The sequence below is a fragment of the Pyricularia pennisetigena genome, chromosome 3 (genome assembly GCF_004337985.1).
Source record: "Pyricularia pennisetigena strain Br36 chromosome 3, whole genome shotgun sequence".
In the NCBI taxonomy this organism is placed as follows: domain Eukaryota; kingdom Fungi; phylum Ascomycota; class Sordariomycetes; order Magnaporthales; family Pyriculariaceae; genus Pyricularia; species Pyricularia pennisetigena.
This window is the reverse complement of record NC_043742.1, coordinates 3,407,262-3,427,077: the sequence shown is the minus strand read 5'-3', so window position 1 is coordinate 3,427,077 and position 19,816 is coordinate 3,407,262. Positions and strand designations below refer to the sequence as shown.

The following is a 19,816-nucleotide window of genomic DNA, read 5'->3' as shown; positions in this document are numbered from 1 at the left end:
TTTTTCTCCATACTTTATGAGTTAGCTAAAATGGTTTTCTGACTCCATCCCAGGTAACCGTGAATTTTAGTAGTGTGCATTTTCATCTCTGTTCACCTCTAGCTCACCCAACATCTCTACAACAGTGACAACACCATAGAATTCAACCTGAAACATGCCTTGACCAGCTCCTCCTTTCAGCTCACTTGTTAGGAAACAACGCTGGCTATTCGGTGGTTCGCACAAAGAAAAAGGTGACAAGTTTGCTACGTCTGCTGGATAATCAAAGTTTATTGCAGCCTTCAAAGATTTGGCTTGGTTTGAATTATCAAGTGTCGCGCCGTGCTGAATCGTGATCTGGAATGAGTTCGCATGTGGCTTGTGACATGGCAATATTAGCTTGTCACCGTGTCGCAACCAGTTCAAGTAGCTTCATATGACTACCCTGAATAAGACAGCCTTCACCTCTAATGCACAGAACTGGAACTGTCCTTGGCTAAGAAAAGAGATCCGAGTTAGGCGATGAATTTCGACTTGGATGCATGCCGGTGATACCGTTGGCTGAAAGCGACTGGCACACCTAAATACCTACCTTTGTGCTTGAACCAATATTCAGGGTGCTTTTTGACATGTCCCATCTCAATTCTAGGACCATCTGATATATATTCGAAGGCTCTGTCGCAGGTACTAGCAGTTTGTGCTATGAACTTTTAATCCGAGAAAAAGACCCATTTGGATAGAGAACATACTTTTTTTTTCATATATTATTTTAGTTTGGTGGCATCACATCTACTCTAATGATCGGGCTCCAGGGCCTTTTACTATTGGTCAAGTACGTCCTATCACAATGACTTTTGTAACCCAGTTATTAAGTTTTCCTTTGGCCGGCCGGGACTAGTGAGTGGGCCATTCATTGGTAGCGAGTCGTAAACATGCCAGAGATTGCAAACTGCGTCAAGATTCAAGGGCGACAGCATATTGGTTGGTTGGTGGTCTACTTTACCAGCGGTACACATGTGGGTATTCCTCGTGCGTGAAAACATCTATCCCAACCCCTTCACATCGGGCCTGTCAACGCAACAGAAAATATGTGAGATTCAAACGTGCAAGTCGGTGTTCCAAACAACGTTTGAAAACTTGTATATGAGGCGTTATATTTCGACGGAATATGCCACGATGGGCTCGACATAGACGAAATGAACAATCCCTGAATACGAAAGGCTTCAAAGATGGTTTGTTGCGAATTGTGGGATACAGGTGTGTATTTAATATTTTCGAACTGATCGCTGGCCACAGGATTGGAACCTTGGGAAAGGGGTTTGCTGGTGCCTTGACGACTTTCGGCTTATAGTCAGGCAATCAAACTTTGGTTAAAAAAAATTGATAAGAGGCCTTGACAGTACAGCAAAAACCAGCAAGGAGGAATCATAAGCGAGCGCAAACTCTGAAAAAAAAAGGGGTGGCGCAAATAGTCGAGGAAAATGATGGTCGAACTCCATTTAAGCGTTTTATATCTGTCTTTATTTTGGATATGGCCTCTTTTTTTCAACCGTACCGATTACCGGAGGATATTGTGCTGCTCGTCCCCAACCTCTACAAGAACTTACTAGCCCACTGTAAACTATAGTCTTTAACGCCTATAGCTTCTGGTAGTAGCTCAACACAACACTTGGCGGTCGCGGAAGTCTTGGTAAACCTCGTTCAGCGACATGGTCAGTATTGAACGGGGTGCTTTGCGCTCGACATGGTTTGCTGCTATCTCCTCATCACGAGCACTGGACGAGTGGGTACGCAATGCCGTGTTAGCCTTCCAAAAATAGGACTAGTTGGCTGCGAATCAAAATACCAACCTTGATCTCAGTGTAGCTTTTCCCGGACGTTTAATATATGTTCTTTTGACTTCTGTCTGCTCCCATCCATTCGTCGGTAAGAGCGTTGATAGCTACAATGCGGGACGAAGATTGCGGCTAGATGTTGGCTTGCTTACACGTCTAATGTCCTTGAGAAGTGTAGCTGTTAACAACTTGGCACCGACAGGCTTGACCACTTGTGATCGTGGTACCTTTAGGGGAGATTGACGTCACCGCGAGGCAACCGGATGTGAGGCATTCCAACCCTCGCCCCATTAACCCGCCAAAAACCCATGGGCTGGTGGGCCGGGCCGGGCTAAACCTGTTTTCGGGGTTTGGCTGGCCTTAACCGGATGTAGCCAAGTCACTACCATAAACCACGTTACCAGCTTGGGTAAGGCTGAGGTTAAGTGCGGCTTATGCAAAAACCTTCGTGCCCAGGTGGAGGTGATCAAAACAGACGCAGGTGTACGGTAACCCTTGCTGTTGAAGTATGTAGCTCGACGTAGTGGATGCATCGGTCCGTTATTCTCATATGGCCAAGGACGTCTTCCGGGCTGTAAGTCTATCCTGTTGCCGGCTACTCACCCCAGGTGGAACTAAAATGTCAATAACTATAGCGCAGTTTTATAATCAAATATGCAAAGAAGCAGTTTTGATTTTTCAGTCTAAAGGAAGCCCTGAGTTTCATGTAAAAAGGTATGATGGCCTTGGTCGGGTGGCCGCGCATTCTTTGGGGGTGTAGGGGCCCTTATCGCACGGTTTTGTAGTCATTGTCGTGGGTGGGGTGCGGTTGCGCCGGTTGGTATGTATGTGTACATACGACGACAGACGGCTGACCAAAAAAAAAAAAAAAAAAAAAAACCAACAATAGCAACCAGTCCCGGGAATTTGCCCAAAAGGGCTAACAAATCATTTGTGGTGAAACCCCGTGAAAACGGACATTCATCCAGGGGTCGTCTTACGCTAATGCAGCGAGAACAGATGTGATAACGACTTTCGGGAAGATATTGCTCCACTGGCTGACGGCCGCTCCACTGCGGTGCAACCAATGGACTACTGGCGTAAGATGTTAAAACCAAGTTAACAATGGGTCGTCGGTGCGAGGCAGACCCAGAAAGAAATGTATAAGTTGTAGCCGTCACTCACTCACCCACACACTCCTACACCGCATCTGCTACCAGCGCTTTGCTCTTTTGCTTTTATTTTGTTTCTCTACCGCGTAGCATCACCTACACTCATCTCCACAATGGCTTCAACCACTCCCGTCAAACCAGGCCTGAAGACGGTTTTGGTCACAGGCTGCAGCTCCGATGGCATAGGCTACGCCCTGGCAGAGGCCTTTGCCGACTCGGGATACCATGTGTTTGCCACGGCTCGCGACTTGTCCAAGGCCAAGGACCTGGAAAAACACCCGTCGGGCAACATTCAACTCATGCAGCTGGACGTCACCTCGCCCGAGTCAATCAAAGCCTGCGTCGGCGCCGTGGGCCTCGCAACGGAGGACCGGGGACTCGACGTGTTGGTCAACAATGCGGGCGCGGTCCAGACGATGCCGCTGCTGGACGTGGACTTGGCCAAGGCCCGCCAGCTATACGACGTCAACGTCTGGGGTTTGTTGGCGGTCGCGCAGGGCTTTGCCGACTTGCTTATCAAGGCGGGCGGGGTGCTGCTGAACGTTGCGTCCATTGCTGCTTGTGTCACTCAGTCTTGGCAAGGTGAGATTTTCCCCGTCTTTGTTCGTAGCGTCAAAAACTGCCAAGATTCTTGGCTTGCTGACATACTTCTCCACAAACCCACAAAAAGGCATCTACAACAGCTCCAAAGCAGCCGTCACCATGCTGTCGGAGACGCTGCGCCTCGAGATGGCACCCTTGGGCGTGCGTGTCATAACGGCCATGGTGGGCGTGGTCGGGACAAAGATTTTCGTCAACAGCGGCGAGTTCGTCCTCCCGCCCGGGTCGCGATACAAGTCGGTCGAGAAGGAGATAGGGAAGCAGTCGCGTGGGGAGGAGCTCTTTGGCCACATGGACACCAAGACGGTTGCGAAAAGGCTGCTCGGCGACGTTACTGCTGGGAGGAGCGGAATGGTGTGGCGTGGCGGCTTGGCCACTACGACGGGGTACTTGTCGTGGTTGCTGCCTACTTGGCTACTGGACTGGGCTGGGAACTCAATGACTGGAGTTTACAAGGTGAAGGCATAGACGGGGCCCTCTCCACGGCCATGTTCAGCCGCCGCGATATTCTGGAGCCGGCGTCAGCGAAGGAGCCGGACCTTTTTTTTGGCTCATATTGTTGCGCATCGCAAGTCTCGCTCAAAGGAGGAGCGGGAGGTGTTGGATTTAATACTCTAATTGGCCCGTCGCCACTCGTCAATCTAGACATGTATATACGACAGCTGATAGATCGGAAAATAAGGCAAACTCGAGGAGGATAGGGAACGGATCGGATCGGATCGGATCGGATCGGATCGGAATGGGCTCGGTTGAGTCTCTTGCCGTTTACCAGGCACCACCATCTCTCGCTTCCCCTCTGCTACTGTTACCCTAGTTTCTTTTGGCTGCTCGGGCTCTACGCAAGCGATTCTAGTGTTTGACTCGCCTGCAGCTTTCAGGCTATAGCCAAGATACAACTTCCAAAATAAAAGTTGTGCTAACTTGGAAAACATAGCCTAATCTTGACGCTTGCCAAAGTCACCTTGTCCGGCGGTCCGGAGACAAAAAGAAGCCGTTTGTCCCCCAGCGCCACCGAGTGCGCCTCGCATCCCTGGACCTTCCAACTCCGTTCCCATCGTGTGTTTTGCCTTTCGGTCATCGTGGCTTCCATCTCGACGGTCTGCCATTTGATATTGGGAGTTGTGCAAGGCCTTTTCAAGCCCAGAACCAGAAAAATCCACTCGGTCAGAGCAAACCCGACTTCGTAGCTGAGGCGCTCCCATGGAGCCTGGATGGTGCTTCTTGTGTCTGAGTATTTTTCGCAGCCCGTCAGGTAGTGAATATCGCTTGTTCGAGCCTTGGTGCCGAGCTTTTCACTATGCTGCATCATACGGTCGGTCAAAACCAGCTTATCCAGCTTTTCAAAACAAATAATGTGGTCAAAGCGGCCAAAATCTGCCTCCGATACATGCCGGGTTGTACGGTTGGATATGCGTCTGTGGATAGAATCTACCAGCTCATGCCGAGCTCCGGGGACAGCTGCGTCGCTGCCTTCGCGGGCCGCAGCGGCCATGGCTGACGATGGACTTGGGCTGGAGGGATCGGTGATGGAACTCGGCTGACTGCACGACGCCGACTCGACGTGGGCGAACAGCCAGCGTTTCTGGCTGTTCATGATCAACTTGCGAAAGACTTCAAGAAAGTATTGCGCAGCAACGGAACGGGCTGTGAACAGTCAGCGTTGTAGCATGCATAAACAGGCAGGATATATCCTACCACCATTGACGGAATCTACAACCAGTATCCGGACGTGTTCGGTATTTCGTGGAGGTGTTGAAGCAGCCAAGGTTTGCTGATTTGGTGGATTGAATGGCCCTGGAAGATGAAAACGAGGTGGGGGCGGTGCGATGACATTGGGCCACGCCTGGTATTGTGCAGTACATGGTTGTAAGAAATTTGACCGAATGGGAGAATTCTCTCCATGGTTCGGCTTTAGTTGATTAGGTAGACTGAATAAGTACCGAGGCTCATTTGTTTTCGATGAAGCAGAACCAGTCGACAACTGTGTCAAAATAATCTGCGGTGCTTCACTCGGTCCACTCGGTGCCATGGGAGGTTGGCAAGAAGATGAAGAATGAGAGACATAGGTTTTCTGGGTGTTGGGCCTGGGCCCTATAGGACTAGAAACGATCGGATCCGGCGATTTTGGTGACGCCGGAGGTGTTGGCAGAAAGGTTTGGTGCTGGTGCTGGTGCTGGTGCCGGTGCTGTCGTAATTGCAGTTTTTGATCAGACGTTTTGTGTTCCGGATCTTTCTGGACGGATGGTTCACCCGCTTGCTGCACTTGCGGAATTTCGGATTGCACGGATGCCGTCCATCGGAATTGCTCCTGTTTCTGGACAGCGCGAAGAAAATCATTCACCCTCCCGTCAGCTGCTTCATCGTCAATGCCGGCTTGGCTGATACTATCCAGCAGCGTCTGCTTTGACCGGTCATCTCGAGCTTGCGCCGCAGCAAGTATAATCTCGCTGTTTCTAGTGGCCCAGTTGAGTATGCCACAGTTTACTCTAGTACTCTGGTGCCTGCTTCTGTTGATTGACGGAGTGACGGGCAGCGGCGGTGTGCTGTGAGGCGTTGTGGTGCGTTCGATGTTGGTGCCGTCCGACGGATAGAGAAGTCTAGATTCTGCAATCCTCCGTCGAGACCTGTCGAACCCTTCGGCAATGCCATCAAGCCTAGGTAACCTCCAACAAATCCAAGCCAAACGGCTGATGTACTCCCACCGAGGGATCCTTTGGTACTCGTGAAGTAGCGCGTCGGCTGCTTCGATCTGTTCCTCGAGTTCATCCACCTCTTCTCGTATATCTTGGGCTGCATCCTCGCTAGCGTCGAAACTGGGACTTGACATTCTTTTCTTGAGCCTGCCGACCAATCTTTTTATTCGCTTTGTTTCCTTTGCGGCCTTTTCCAATTTCTCGGGTGCGGATTGCACCTTGTGGAATAGTTTTATCAGGACTTCCAGGCCAGTGATGATATCTCCTGCGGAAGCCATTGTTGTGGAAAATTTTCCGCTGGGAAATTGCATTAATAGCTACTCAAAAAACATGGGACAGAGAAAAAAAAAAAAAAAAAAAAAAGAAAAGAAAAGAAATATACAGGTTATTGACCTGTTCATATCTAGAAGCGGGGAAGGGCAAGGCCGATGACTCTTTATCCCCATCGAACTGCAAAGGGAGAAATTGCTTAGCTGCTTCGCCTCCTTTTCAGCACATTTGATTGGGTATAACGATTTGTTGTATGCAGAGCAAATGTGGTAGAAGGGCTATGTTTGTATACATTACCATGGGCTTGCACGCTTGCAGACCTTTCGAATGAGGCACCGCCCTGCTTGTTTTTGAAGTAAAGGCTGTAAAGCCTCATGAACAAAATTCTCTTTGGATGCTCCTGATAGTGTGTCGATCGAAGAGGAGAGGTATTTCGACTCGTCTCCAGAAACCGTAGGAATACTGGCCCTGACCACTTTTCGTGGCTCGTCTGGTGCCGAGAATTTTGCAAATCATAGCCTAATGCGGACATGTTTCTCGGCATGATCTTCAGCCTGCCCTCCCCCGGCCGCCTACAGCGTCCTTACATATCACAAGCGCAGATGTTCCTCCACTTCGATCAAATTCAAAGCCCCTCAGTCGTGTTCTGGACTCTGTCAAGCCTTAATTCCAATTCATAAAAATGCACTGGTGCATACCGCACAGCAGTCGTGGGTTGCGGTACCGAACCAGGCTGTCATGGACTGCACTGTTCCTCAACCCTCTTGGACCACGCCAGGTCGATTTCCGCCCGGCGTAGCAGACGTGTTGATGTGCCATTGGCTTAGCCAAGCCGTGTGAGGGGTAGCGGGCAACCATGTTGGCTGCACGACAAAACAAACTGGTCTACTCCTTATAACTAACCACTGCATGTTCGGCGTGAGTGTGACATCGCACGACCCCAGGCAAAGTGCTTGAAAAGTATTGAACCCCGAGTCGTTGCTGAACAGCCCATTAATCTCCCCGATGCGTCCTGAAAAAAAAAAAGAAAAAGAAAAAGCATGTTTTTTTTTTTCGTCAACGATTTCTAACTTCACCACATGATTTTCTGATAGCTTCGACGGTAGCTCGCAATCAAATAACATCATGTCCGCGGTCAATACGTTTAGTCCGCACGAGGCAGATAACCAGGCGCTCGTCACTGTTGGAGAGCCTGGCTCGGACCTGAGGGGCATGTTTATGTGGCTTCCACCCTACGATAAAATTAGTCCCGAAAACCATGCGACCTTTGCCAGGGGCACCAAGCTCCTCGACCCCGGAGCATACAATCACCCGGTGGTAGTTCTTTCCACCGAGGGCATGACGGACGGTACCGTAATGGTACTCATGGTAAGTTGCTTTTATTATTGATGTCGTGTACTCCTTTGAGCTGCTAACCCGCTCGCATTGACGTCCCATTTCTTTTTTTTTGCAAAGTTAGCTTTCGCTGATGGGAGACCCCTCCGGCTCCGGGTTGCGACCTGATAGTTGACATCTATGGACGGCCACACACTGGAGGAGCGATACGCTGGCTTTCCTGCGAGGAAGGCAGACCGGATGCGCAAATTTCGCCTACCCATCGCTCCGGCCGAGGCGCACGGTCCCCACAATATTGTTCTATTCACTTCTCAAGGCCACAAGCTTGAGAAGATTTCCTACGTCAAAACTGACAGGATAATAAGTGTCAGACTCTGCGTGCTGAGGCAGTACGGGAAAGACAGAAGGAGAAGGCGAGGACCATGGGCGGAGCGCCTGTCCAAATCCTCGCTCGAAACACTTGCGAGATATGTTCATTCGATCGACCGCGACAACGGCCGACCCTTGCTTACCCGACAAAGCTTACCCTCTAGTGTGTCGGCTCTCGAAAACCCACGACGCGTTGAACGAACCGCCGTGGCGGTTGGCTATGGCACCTTGGACGGCGGCCGCGGGTCGTTGCCGCCTTACAACTTAGCCCCATCTCGTGTTAACGGCCGCCAGCAACACCGTTATCCCGAGTACGTTCATACTCACAGTTACAGACCACCATCTTCTCGGGATTCGCCCGGCTTTATGGCATCCCTGCGGCGGCTCCTGATGAGAGGGTTGCGCGACGGCTGGGCGGCTGCGAAAAATGCGCCGTGGGATCGCCTGCTTCCTCTGCTTTTCTTCTTGGTCAGTCTCTGCTTCGTCGTGTACGGCGTCTATTCAGTCGTAGTCAAAGTGGTGCGGGTTGTGCAGGCCGTGATCGCAGCTCTCAAGCACAAGTGGGCTGAGCTCTGGAGCGCTCGTTCTTGGCATCTTACTGGGACAGTGTAAAAGCGGTATTCGGGCGCCGGTAAAAACTCTACTAGAATCACGGCGAGGAACCTCCAACATCAAAAAAAAAAGAAAAAAAAAGTGTTAAGCGCGGCGGAGCAAATAGCTTTTCCTGATTTGCAGGATGGGTAGATACCCGGTATTGGAACCTCGGTAGGATTCAGATCCCTTTTTCATTCAAGCTCAAAAATGACCGAGGAGGGGGAATGACAAGGTGGGCTATACTGTCGGAGGATCACCAGATGCAGTATGGTTTAAACAACACATCTAATACCAAGTCTGGTTGTCCATGTCGACAAGGCCATTGCTTAGGCCAGTGACGTAGTGCTCATGGTTTTCCTCACTAATGCCAGCCCGAGCCGTCGCTTTCCCAGTCGTCTTTCTAACGGGACATTTGGATCTCTTTTTCTGCTGCCCTACCTTTCAGAAGGCATATATGCTAGGTCATTCTAGACGCGGCATGGGGCGGAGCAAAAAAAGTGCGGACGGTTTCTTACCTGCCTGCCGAAAGGTTGGCCTGTTAGCCAATCTCAATCGAGCAATTGGCCGTCAATTAGTATCGCCAGTACATTATTGCATGCAACAGGCCATTTGGGTTTGCTCGCAGCCAACCTGACCTGACCGACACCGTTGGCAAGTCCAAAAGCTTCCACGCATCCCCCTCAGATTTCGCTTTTAGGCATGGAACAATCCAAGATTCATGTGATTGTGTGAAGCATAGAAATCAAGAACTTCGTCATTTCATTAATTTGAGACTGAAAATGGGCATGGAGTGAACATGGGGTAACGTATACGGTGTGGGACAGTCAGCCAGTGGTGAGCTTTTTAATCTTAAGGAGGACAAATATTTGCCTTTTTTTTTTTTTTTTTTTTTTTTTTTTTTTTTTTTGGGTTAATGAGCCACCTATCTTACCACCTGGGTGCAAATATATCAAGCATAATTTCATATTAAATATTCTTAGTTGCCTTTGCATTTCCCTGCCTGACCAGTTTACCAAACCTGTTGCATTGTTTGGTTGCTACAAATCCAACTGCAACCTCTTGGCAGGTGCCATTTTAAGGTTTTTGTCCTCGCTCCACCGGAAGCAATTCCTTCGATCCCTGACAGGTAATAGAGTCCACAACGACCTCTCGGGGCAAATTCGGTACGTTGGGCCAATCGAATTAAGATCTTCGAGTAAGAACACGTAATAGTGGGGCAGCCCAGTAAACAAGGTAGCGTCATTTTATTTCTTTTTTTCTTTTCTATTTATTCTTTTGGGGTCAACTGAATCTAATCCGAGACTAAAGTTGTGTGCGCCCGACAAAAAATTTGGTCAAGGCCAGTTTTGGGCTGAATCTGCCATTTTCGGAAAGAAGGTGAAGTATTTAACCCCGGCTGCAGGGAATGCCTCGATTCGAATACCAACAACGAGTTGCCAGGGTACTCTAAGCGACCGGTGACGTATCCGATGAGGTGGGCGAGGTTACAATCTTCAACGGCCGTTGCGAACCTTGAAAAGGAAAAAAAAAAAGAAAAGAAAAAGCAAGACCCATGTACCGCACTCCGCACCAACGCTCTGTTCAAATCTAAAAAAAAAAAAAAAAAAAAAAAAAAAAAAAAAAAAAGGTTTGAACAACTTGGGTTCGTGGCCAAGATTTGAGCAGCTAGATTTAATGCGTGCTCAGGAAAACCAAAGTCGCGTGATTCGTGTCAACCCGGACGTCACTTCAAGCAGCAAGGCACTGTCGCAATTGACGAGTCTCCGCAGCAGTAAAGCCGATGGAGCTGAGATATCCCTCAATTCCTCCGTACGCCCGACGGATGTGTGAATTCAGTTCTTCAACAAGGCCTTCACACGTTGTGGCAAAACTCAGATCGAGCCCACGGGCCTCCATGTACTTGTTGATGTTTCTGCGCTGTGTGGCCAGACATTCGTCGGAAAGATGGTAGTCGTGGGCGATTGCGTCTGGAGGAACATTCAAGGCCAGGAGGATGATGATCGTGATTAGGCCCGTCCTGTCTTTGCCATGCACGCAATGTATCAGGATCGGCGTCGACGTTGGCGGATCAACCAACGCCCGCAGTGCCTATGATAACAAACCATCATTAGATGTAATAGCCAACAAAAGGAGAAATGGTCACCTACCTCCACCACTTGAGCTTTGCCATGGTCTAAAATATCGATCAAGAACCCATTCATCCCACGTTTTTGCAATAGCTCTTTGCTCAGGATTCGCTTGGCTGCCATGTGGTCTCTCAAGATGTAGTAGAGAAGGCAAAACCGTCTACTCAAAGCGAGGGTCGAACCAGTTAGTTAAATGCCAACTACTCATTGGGCGGCGGCGGACAACATACAGCCAACTGACCCAGCTGAGCAGCTGAAGTAAATATCTCTTGGTGTCCTTTCCGACCAGGTTGACCGATTTGTATTGGATGCCAGTGATAGAGGAAACATCTGGTTTGACTTCCGGTTGTGCATGCGCATGCACATGCGCAGTGAATCGCTCTGATCTAATCACAACGAAAAATGCGCAGGTTTTTTTTTTCCCCAGCATTAGCAGATATACTTATACGAATATCACAGCAGCTGTCTCACTCACTCAAGTCTCAAGTCCAGGATGGTTCGAATCCCTAGATTATCTCTGAGGAGCTCCCGGTCAATGGGAGAGGCATATTCTGATAATGATCAGCACTTGTTCAGCTTCTAGTCAGTGGTAGCAACTTTTGGTGCATACCGATAGCGGCAGAGCGATACAGAACGCCTTCTTTCAAAATTCTAGAGAGGATTGGCATAAATTTTTAGCCAACATCTTTTTAGTGTACTGGAGCCATTCCTATCTTACTTGCGATTGGCCCAATTGTTGACAGTTACGCCAACGTCGCGGAAATTGGGTATGTTGGGAAAGTCACCTTGACCTTCATGGCGCTTGGTGGGAAGTTCAGAAGGGGTTCTCTGCATCTTGGGCTGGCAATGGGCATAAAAGCGACCATGTCCTTATCCACTCCAGAACTTCATGCATTTACATAGCAAGGGCTAGATTCTTATCTACTTATATTGAAGAGTCGATCGTGACTTTACGCCGTGTGTTCGATACAGTTCGCGTTTTTGTTTTTATCTACAAACTTTGCAGGCAAATGTTACGGGGAAGAGATTACGACGTTTCCACCAATACCGCACGAAGGCAGGGTTTGCGCTAGTTCACAGTAACCATGGTTTCAAAGGCAATGGTGTCAGTTTTCTACTGTTTTAGGACATCGGATGACAGGATCAAGAACCTGTCTATGAATGAGACTCCATTCGCCTGCAGTATCGTTGCAGACACAAGAAACATATGACTTGAATTCCCTCTTGTCAGCTTGGCATTAAGTGTTTGCAACACCACTCTCTCTTGACACCTTCGTTCGATATCGTACGACGGTACGAGAGGCCATGTAAGTGGAACTAAGACCTTGTCATAGTATGCGGACGGAAGTGTTTACATAAATAAAGTTCAATCCTTATCTGCGGTTTTGCCCGTTTTGAAGCAGGAATGACGTCTTACAGTATCTGATATATGTAGCATTTCACGTGCCTTTGTAGTTGCAGCAATATTAAGCTGGTGGAGGTAACATTTCGCACCCATACTTGGTACCATAGCCCCTGCTGTGGGTAACCAACTTCGGACTGAAATCGAGGGTAGTGTGGAAAGTACCCTTGCAAACAACATCAGACTTGGTGCAGTAGAAACTCCTAGAAAGGCGTTTGAATTCGGGAGTGGTTTACTAGGGCGGCAACCAGGGCATTTATATAAAGTTCGGCGTTTGACACCGCTGCGGGTTGCTACAAGGACATGATCCACGGATGTCCGCCCGAACCTTAAATCTTATTCCACTGTTTTCACTGTAAACAGCCGATACGTTGACCATGGCCTGATATTTCCCATGGAGAAATGTGATTGATGGCGGGATATTGACCAAACATAATCAAAACCAAATAAAATTACTTTGGCTGTGCTACCATCCCACCTTCCAACCTCTACCTATCATAGTACAACGTTTGCCGCGGTTAATTAGTAGCTCTGAACGCAAAACATTTTCGTCAGGCCTTAAAAAAAAAGAAGAAAAAAAAGGAACGCACCCTGGTAGCTGCACTCGTTGGCTTGCCGCCTTGTCGTTCTCAACTAATTTACCTTCACCAAAACCTCAAATGCAAGACAATTCAATGATTGATTCAACCAAAGCCATAAGCATTTACTGCCTTGCGGCAACCGCCTTTGGGCTCGCATCGCATTGGACCTACTGGATACACGGACATCGCGTCCGCCATGCCACATGGACCCTCCTATGTCACGTCGCGGCGCTTGCCATCCTTGGTTGGAAGCTGACCAAGGCGCAAGGCAGCTTGCAGAGTGGCCTCTACGCAACAACTGCCGTCTTTGTATCCTACTTGGGGTCTCTGTTCACCAGCATTGCCATCTACCGCGTCTTCTTCCACCGACTCGCCCGCTTCCCGGGTCCTTTTGCTGCCAAGGTCACCAAGCTCTATGGGCTGTACGCCGCCCGGAATACTCAGGTCAACGATCACCACACGTCCCTCATGCGTCAGTATGGCGACTTTGTCCGCATCGCCCCTAATGAGCTCATGGTCATGGCCCCCGAGGCGCTGTACAAGGTGCAGGGCATGACAAGCAAGTGCTCAAAGAGGAACACGGGCATCTTTGACATTCTGCATTTTCGAGGAGATCGCATGATCGTCGCGCTGCTGGATAAGGAAGAGCACATTGCCCGCCGCAAGATCTGGAATCTAGCTCTAGATACAAAGTGTACGCCCCTTTTCTTTGCTTTTCTGATGCTTTTTTTTCCCCATCTTCTCAAGAAGTCAGCTATTTGATTGATTCTCATAAATGATATTAAAACCTTGGACTGTAGTGCTCCCCCAGTATGAACCGAAGATCCTCAAAGAGGTCAAGGTGTGGCTGGATACGCTCTCCAAGATCCAAGGACCGATAGACATCAGCCATTACATGATGTTACTTTCCTTTGACCTCACCGGAGCTGTGGGATACTCGGCAGATTACCAAACCGTCAAGAGTGGCAGGGAAAACCGGACGCTTCATCTGCTGGAGGCTAGCTTCAAGCCGTTTGGAAAGCTGGGATTTCTTGCTTGGCCGGTGCAGCTTGCTGTTGATCTCGGGCTTGCCAAGGAGCAGAAAGAATTTGAGGAGCTCTCGATCAGGACGGTCGACAAGAGAATAGCGGTGAGTTGATCTCTTCTATTCATATAATGATATGCATTGATATGGTTGGAACGAAAAGGGGAATATGGTCTTTTTTCTTTTTTTTTTTTTTTTTACTTTCCATGAGCCAAAATTAGATCAAGAGCAAAACTACTGACATGATTTTTACAGGATGACTCTGAGGACAAGGTGGACATATTGAAATACTTCCTCCAGGATTTTAGAGGGAAGCAAACATCATTCAATTCAATGAACTCCATATATACAGAATCGCAAGCGATTCTCATCGGAGCAACGTAAGTCACAACACTAGCAAACATGCGGAAATGGTAATCTTTCTACTAATGGGCGCAAACAGAGATTCCACCTCGGGAACCATGGCATGGATCTTTTACTACCTCACCAAACACCCCTGGGCGCAGGTGCGGCTGCTGGAAGAGCTGGCGCCGGTCTTTGGGAAGACCACGCTGGACGAGTTTTGCGACGCCGACCTGCGCGGCCTGCCCTTTCTCCAAGCCGTCATCGACGAGACCCTGCGGCTGCAGCCGCCGGCGGGCAACGGCAGCGCCCGGATGACGCCGCCCGAGGGCATCGAGATCGCCGGCACGCACATCCCCGGCGAGGTGAGCGTTTGGGTGCCGGTCCGGGCGCAGCAACGCGACGAGAGGTTCTTCGCTTTTCCCGACGATTTCATCCCCGAGCGGTGGACGACCCAGCCTGAGTTCATCATGGAGCGGCGAGCGTATGCGCCCTTCAATACAGGTGAGTCTTCTGAAGCATGTTTTCTTCGAACCCTGATGGCATTTTTTTCCCGCACGGCCAAAGGAGCGGGTTGAACATCAGATACTTTGCTAAAATATATCGCCCCCTGTTTCCTTTTTCTTTGACAGGTCGGTGGAGCTGCGTCGGCAAGCAGATATCGCTCACGATCATGCGTATGGTGATTGCCCATACTGTGTGGCATTACGAGCCAAGTTTTGCTCCTGGAGAAGATGGGAACAATATCGGACTAAAACGTCAGGATTTAATTATTGCCAGGCCAGGGAAGCTGGAACTAATGTTTACCCCTCGAAAACGTGACATTTGTTGCAGTAGATAGATCTTGGCATCACATGAGCAGAGGAGCTTAGTCAGCGCTGTGCACACCATAAAAGCGCTGCCACGCTCGTTAGTAGTCTCAGGGCTCATCCCTGAAGCCCAGAGCTCCACAATTGATCCACTTCGTGGCTCAATTGCGGCTTTGCAATGTACCTGTGGGTCCATCCAAAGAACGCTCTGGTTCAGGTCTGAGGATAATTTGTCGATTTTCGCCGTTTATAGCGGTATTTTTGGCCTTTTTTCGACCGATACTCCTTTATTATTCCACAATTACGCAAAATGTTGAAAAAAGAAAATATCGTTGAAAATAGCGTTAAATATCGCTATTAGCAGCGATTTCATTTATTTTTTTATTTTTTATAATAGCCGAATTCGATACCACCTGCCCTTAATCCGTTTATGGCGGTACTGCTTTTTCGATTTTTTTTCGATTTTCGATTTTTTTAACATTATTTTTAATTTTTGACCAAATTTTATAATTCTTGCACGTGGAGGGTCGTATATATATATATATCGTCATAATAAGTTTTGGTACATATACCATATTATATAAACAGTTAAATAAACGGATAGGTAAAGTATATATTTTTATGTATAATTTACAATCGAAATTCGTTTATAATTTTACTAATTTTAACGATAATGAAACCAAAACTTCAGAAATTCGATTACGTATATAAATAAACGTGCAAACCCAGTTTTACTTATAATATCGGTTTTGAAAACTGTTTAATAAAATAAAATGCTAAATGTGTATTTTATAAATTTTTTTGTTTTATTTGATTTATTTTATATTATTTTTGTTTTGCAGCCAGATTTTGTGGTTTTTGCACGTGGGGGATGTCATATATATATTAAATATAATACTACATTTTGGTACGTATATCTGATTATTTAAACCGTGAAATATGCGGATAGGTAAAGTGTATCCAATTTTATATATATTTTACAATCGAAATGCTTTTACATTTTTACCAATTTTAGCATTAATAAAACCAAAATTTGAAAGCCTGGATTATATATATACACAAGCGTCAACGTTAAACCCGATTTACAATACCGGCCTTTTTTGTTTTTTTATAGAAACAAATGCTAAATTTGTATTATTTTTGTATTTTTTGCTTTATTTAGTTAAATAAAATTTATAAAAGAAAAGTTACATAAGGTTTTTTAATAAATTGATAGAAAAATGCATAGATTAAATTCTTTTTTAATTCTACCAATATTTGCGTAAATTATTCAGTTTTTTAACAAATTATTAATCAATATAAAACTGTTAATAAAATTTTTGTTTTAATCGATAATTGCATGCATTTTGCAGTGTTAGGTCTATTAAGCTATTCAAACTGTAGTTTAAACTAAAATCAATATTATGTACCATTATTTAAAGCAAGAATTAAATATCATAAAAAATTACAAATTTTATTTAATATTTTAATATGTTTCCAAATACTGTGGCTATAAAAACGCGGCCGGCATTTAAATAATTAACAAACTCCAATAAATTCAACGCAAAATACTATACATTTTTATTCTTTGATTTATTCTTTTTATTCGAATATCTGATTGTATAATATGGTTGTACCATTTCTTTTGGCCATTATAATGCGAATATATTATTTATACCCGCTATCAACGGCAAAATACTACAAACTATCCTTATATCAATAAAATAATCATTAGCGATATCGCAACATTAGGTATATTATGAATAACACCGCCATAAACGGCGAAACGCGACAAAATGTCCTCAAACTAGAACGAGCGCGATTTTTTCGGCCAATGTAATTGGTCGAAAAACCATGTGGCTAAAAGGTATATGGAGCGTTCGGTCCCTATTGCGAAATAGGGGGGTTTAATTTGGGCATTAAAACTATAGGGTGCGCTATTTAGGCTAACTAACTAGTTTTAATGCTCAGATTAAACCCCCTGCTCCGCAATAGGGACCGAACGCTCCATATACCTTTTAGCCACATGGTTTTTCGACCAATTACATTGGCCGAAAAGATCGCGCTCGTTTTAATTTGAAAACATTTTGTCGCATTTCGCCGTTTATAGCGGTACCACCAATAAAACACCCAATATTGCGTTATCGCCAACCACCATTCCACCCGATATACAAAAGAATAAAAAAGAATTATTATTATACTATATATTTACGCATATTAACTTTTATTTAATATATCATTAAACCAAATAAATCCTAAATCCAATGATCGAAAATATATTTCCTATAATACCAATAAATATACCCGAAAAAATATTTCCATCCGCGCAATTGGCAACCCAATATTTTATATCCGACCTAACCCCATTATTTTTATCGATATTGCAATCATTTTCGTTTTTATCGTTATTCCAATTATTATTGTTTAATCTTATATCCGAAAATGAATGGGAATTTAAACTTTTTTTAATCGATTAAAAACAATTACCGAAAAAATCCGAATCCGAAACGGAAATAAACCCCGAAACCAAATTTATTCGCAATATTACCAAATTTTGGCGCCACCGTTACCGACGTACCAATTTTACGCAATTTATCCACGTTTAAATAATAACGGCAAATTTTTACGAAATTACCCGACCTGCCCCATCGCGAATATTTTTTTTTAAACAAACATTACGAAATTTTTAAATCTGAAAACGTTTACGCGTTAATGGGGTTTGTTAATTATATGCGTAATTTAGCATGTAATGGGTCCACTTTTATTTGTATATAAGCCACAATAGATAGTGCCGAAATGGGGCTGTTGGGGCTGTCGGATTTTCTGTTATATTTTGTGTATGTGGTGCAGGAGTTGCGATTCAAAGTCAGCGAATGGGGTTTTACCCTGTACCGGGTCTTATACCCACCCTACATTTACGAGTCAGCTACCCTGTACTTAGTTGAAATTTTCACCAAATCACCAAATTAGTGCGAACCTAAAAATAATTTATATGGAAATAAGGGTGTTTTTTCAACAACGCATATAAAATAATTTTTCGGAAAATCGTGTGCGGCACTGGAACGCTTTTTGGCGTACCGACTCCCATTTCGATATCGGAAAATATATGAGGGAAACAAAGCAAAATTTCCCCTACCGATAAATTAAATTAATTAATCCAAATATTAGTGAATAATATAGTGCATTTAAACCCTGTAATTACAGGTTTTTACAACGCAATTAGCATTACGCCGCATTTAGGCTAATGCCTAACCCCCTGTTAGCAACCTATTTTGTTAACAGGTTATAAGCCCGGAAAGGTTCTAGTTTGTGCATTAAAGTGTATTTTGCATCGCTGGAAAGCCTAAAGTTTAGGTTTTATTTTGGTTATTATCGCATTTTTACAGCACGTATATTGACGAAAATATTGCTGTTTTTGTGCAAAATTGTTGGTTTTAAACGCTAATTTAGCACCTAACCCCCCTGTATTTACAATGGGGATCGCTAAAAATTAGCGTTCGATTTAGGCCCTTTCAGGTACTGCAGCGATCGCTTACATTGCAAATCCAAAAAAATTTTTGGTATGGTTTTTATAAATCGTGCACGCCAATATAATTGGCTCAAATTTTTAATAGGGTTTACGTTAGCGAATTAGGGCTAAAAACCCCTGTATTCGTTCGCTAATAACCCATTAAATCCTAATGCGTTTAATAAAATTTACAATAACCCATAAACCCATTAGCGGAATTACGTTAATGGTTAGTTTACCCTGTAGGATACCCTGTGATTTACCCTGCACGATACCCTGCAATCTACCCTGCACCCACTTAAGGAATTGAATTCGTTACGTGCACCTGGATTGGTACAAGTACCAGGGCACCCATTAATTGGGGATTTCAGGGATTCCAACCCTGTATTTTAATGGATTTTAACCACTGAAAATAGCAATAAACCCTGCAATTGGCAATTACAAACCTGTACCCGTTAAAAGGCAAATGGTATAACAGATCCTAAATTAAATAGGGTATTTACTTTTAAGCAATTAGGTTACTTAATTATAATTATAAATTAGCGAATTGCAATTATAATTTAAATTACCCTATAATGGAAAATAGCCCTATATCGGGCTTCCCAGGCCCAATTGCAACAGAGAAAGGGCTTAAGCCCAGCCCAAACCAAATTTTAACCGCTAAATTACAAATTTGAAACCTGCAATGAAAAGCGTTAATTACGCAAATAGATTAATTTTAAAAAAGAATTTAACAGTTAACTGCCCTATTAACCCTAAAAAGCGGTAATTCCACTAATTTTATAAATAATTCGGAAAATAAACCCGTTACCGTACCCCCTAATCCACCTGGTAACCTAATTTTAGGTGACGGGATAAATTAAAAACTATCGAAACGAGTATTTTCCTTCCCCGAAAATTGTAAATTAATAAAGGTTAGCAATTACGATTTGTGGAAATAGGCGTTAATAATATAATTTAGGGTTATAAAAACAGCGGAGTTTATTTCCAACCCTAAAATTGGTTATACTTTACCGGAATACGAACAATTAATCCTATTATTATTTATAAAAAACAATTTAATTAAAGAATTTCTCGAATTTATTATATGGTATTCCAACCCCGTAACAGTTTATAAAACCCTGGAAGATAGCTATTCCGCTGCACCCGAAATTAGTCGAAATTCACTATATTGGGAATTCCACGCTTTAAATTTTTCGAAATTGAAAGGAATAATACC

At 45.3% G+C, this 19,816-nt stretch overlaps 5 protein-coding genes across 5 annotated transcripts in view; 3 read left to right on the top strand and 2 right to left on the bottom strand.

Moving 5' to 3' along the window:
• Positions 1-3,078: 3,078 nt before the first annotated feature.
• On the top strand, positions 3,079-4,033 carry PpBr36_02676 (uncharacterized protein; the record flags this gene model as incomplete). Its single annotated transcript, XM_029889854.1, has 2 exons — positions 3,079-3,547; positions 3,636-4,033. The coding sequence occupies 2 exons, from the start codon at positions 3,079-3,081 to the stop codon at positions 4,031-4,033; spliced, it is 867 nt and encodes a 288-aa protein (XP_029752857.1).
• A 448-nt stretch (positions 4,034-4,481) lies between these two features.
• On the bottom strand, positions 4,482-6,536 carry PpBr36_02675 (uncharacterized protein; the record flags this gene model as incomplete). Its single annotated transcript, XM_029889853.1, has 2 exons — positions 4,482-5,209; positions 5,816-6,536. The coding sequence occupies 2 exons, from the start codon at positions 6,534-6,536 to the stop codon at positions 4,482-4,484; spliced, it is 1,449 nt and encodes a 482-aa protein (XP_029752858.1).
• Positions 6,537-7,653: 1,117 nt separating this feature from the next.
• On the top strand, positions 7,654-8,844 carry PpBr36_02674 (uncharacterized protein; the record flags this gene model as incomplete). The annotated part of the gene is made up of 2 exons (XM_029889852.1): positions 7,654-7,896; positions 8,035-8,844. 2 exons carry the CDS (start codon positions 7,654-7,656, stop codon positions 8,842-8,844), a joined length of 1,053 nt encoding a protein of 350 aa, XP_029752859.1.
• Positions 8,845-10,554: 1,710 nt separating this feature from the next.
• PpBr36_02673 (uncharacterized protein) lies at positions 10,555-11,786 on the bottom strand (the record flags this gene model as incomplete). The annotated part of the gene is made up of 6 exons (XM_029889851.1): positions 10,555-10,914; positions 10,974-11,112; positions 11,183-11,338; positions 11,428-11,503; positions 11,563-11,603; positions 11,671-11,786. The coding sequence occupies 6 exons, from the start codon at positions 11,784-11,786 to the stop codon at positions 10,555-10,557; spliced, it is 888 nt and encodes a 295-aa protein (XP_029752860.1).
• Positions 11,787-13,013: 1,227 nt separating this feature from the next.
• PpBr36_02672 (uncharacterized protein) overlaps positions 13,014-19,816 on the top strand; it is a gene marked incomplete at both ends in the record, with an annotated part of 134,724 nt that continues 127,921 nt past the window's right edge. The window contains 5 exons of the mRNA XM_029889850.1: positions 13,014-13,629; positions 13,736-14,064; positions 14,215-14,339; positions 14,402-14,805; positions 14,934-14,983. Of these exons, the coding sequence (XP_029752861.1) occupies positions 13,014-13,629; positions 13,736-14,064; positions 14,215-14,339; positions 14,402-14,805; positions 14,934-14,983 (1,524 nt within the window). The remainder of the gene's footprint in view (positions 13,630-13,735; positions 14,065-14,214; positions 14,340-14,401; positions 14,806-14,933; positions 14,984-19,816) is intronic.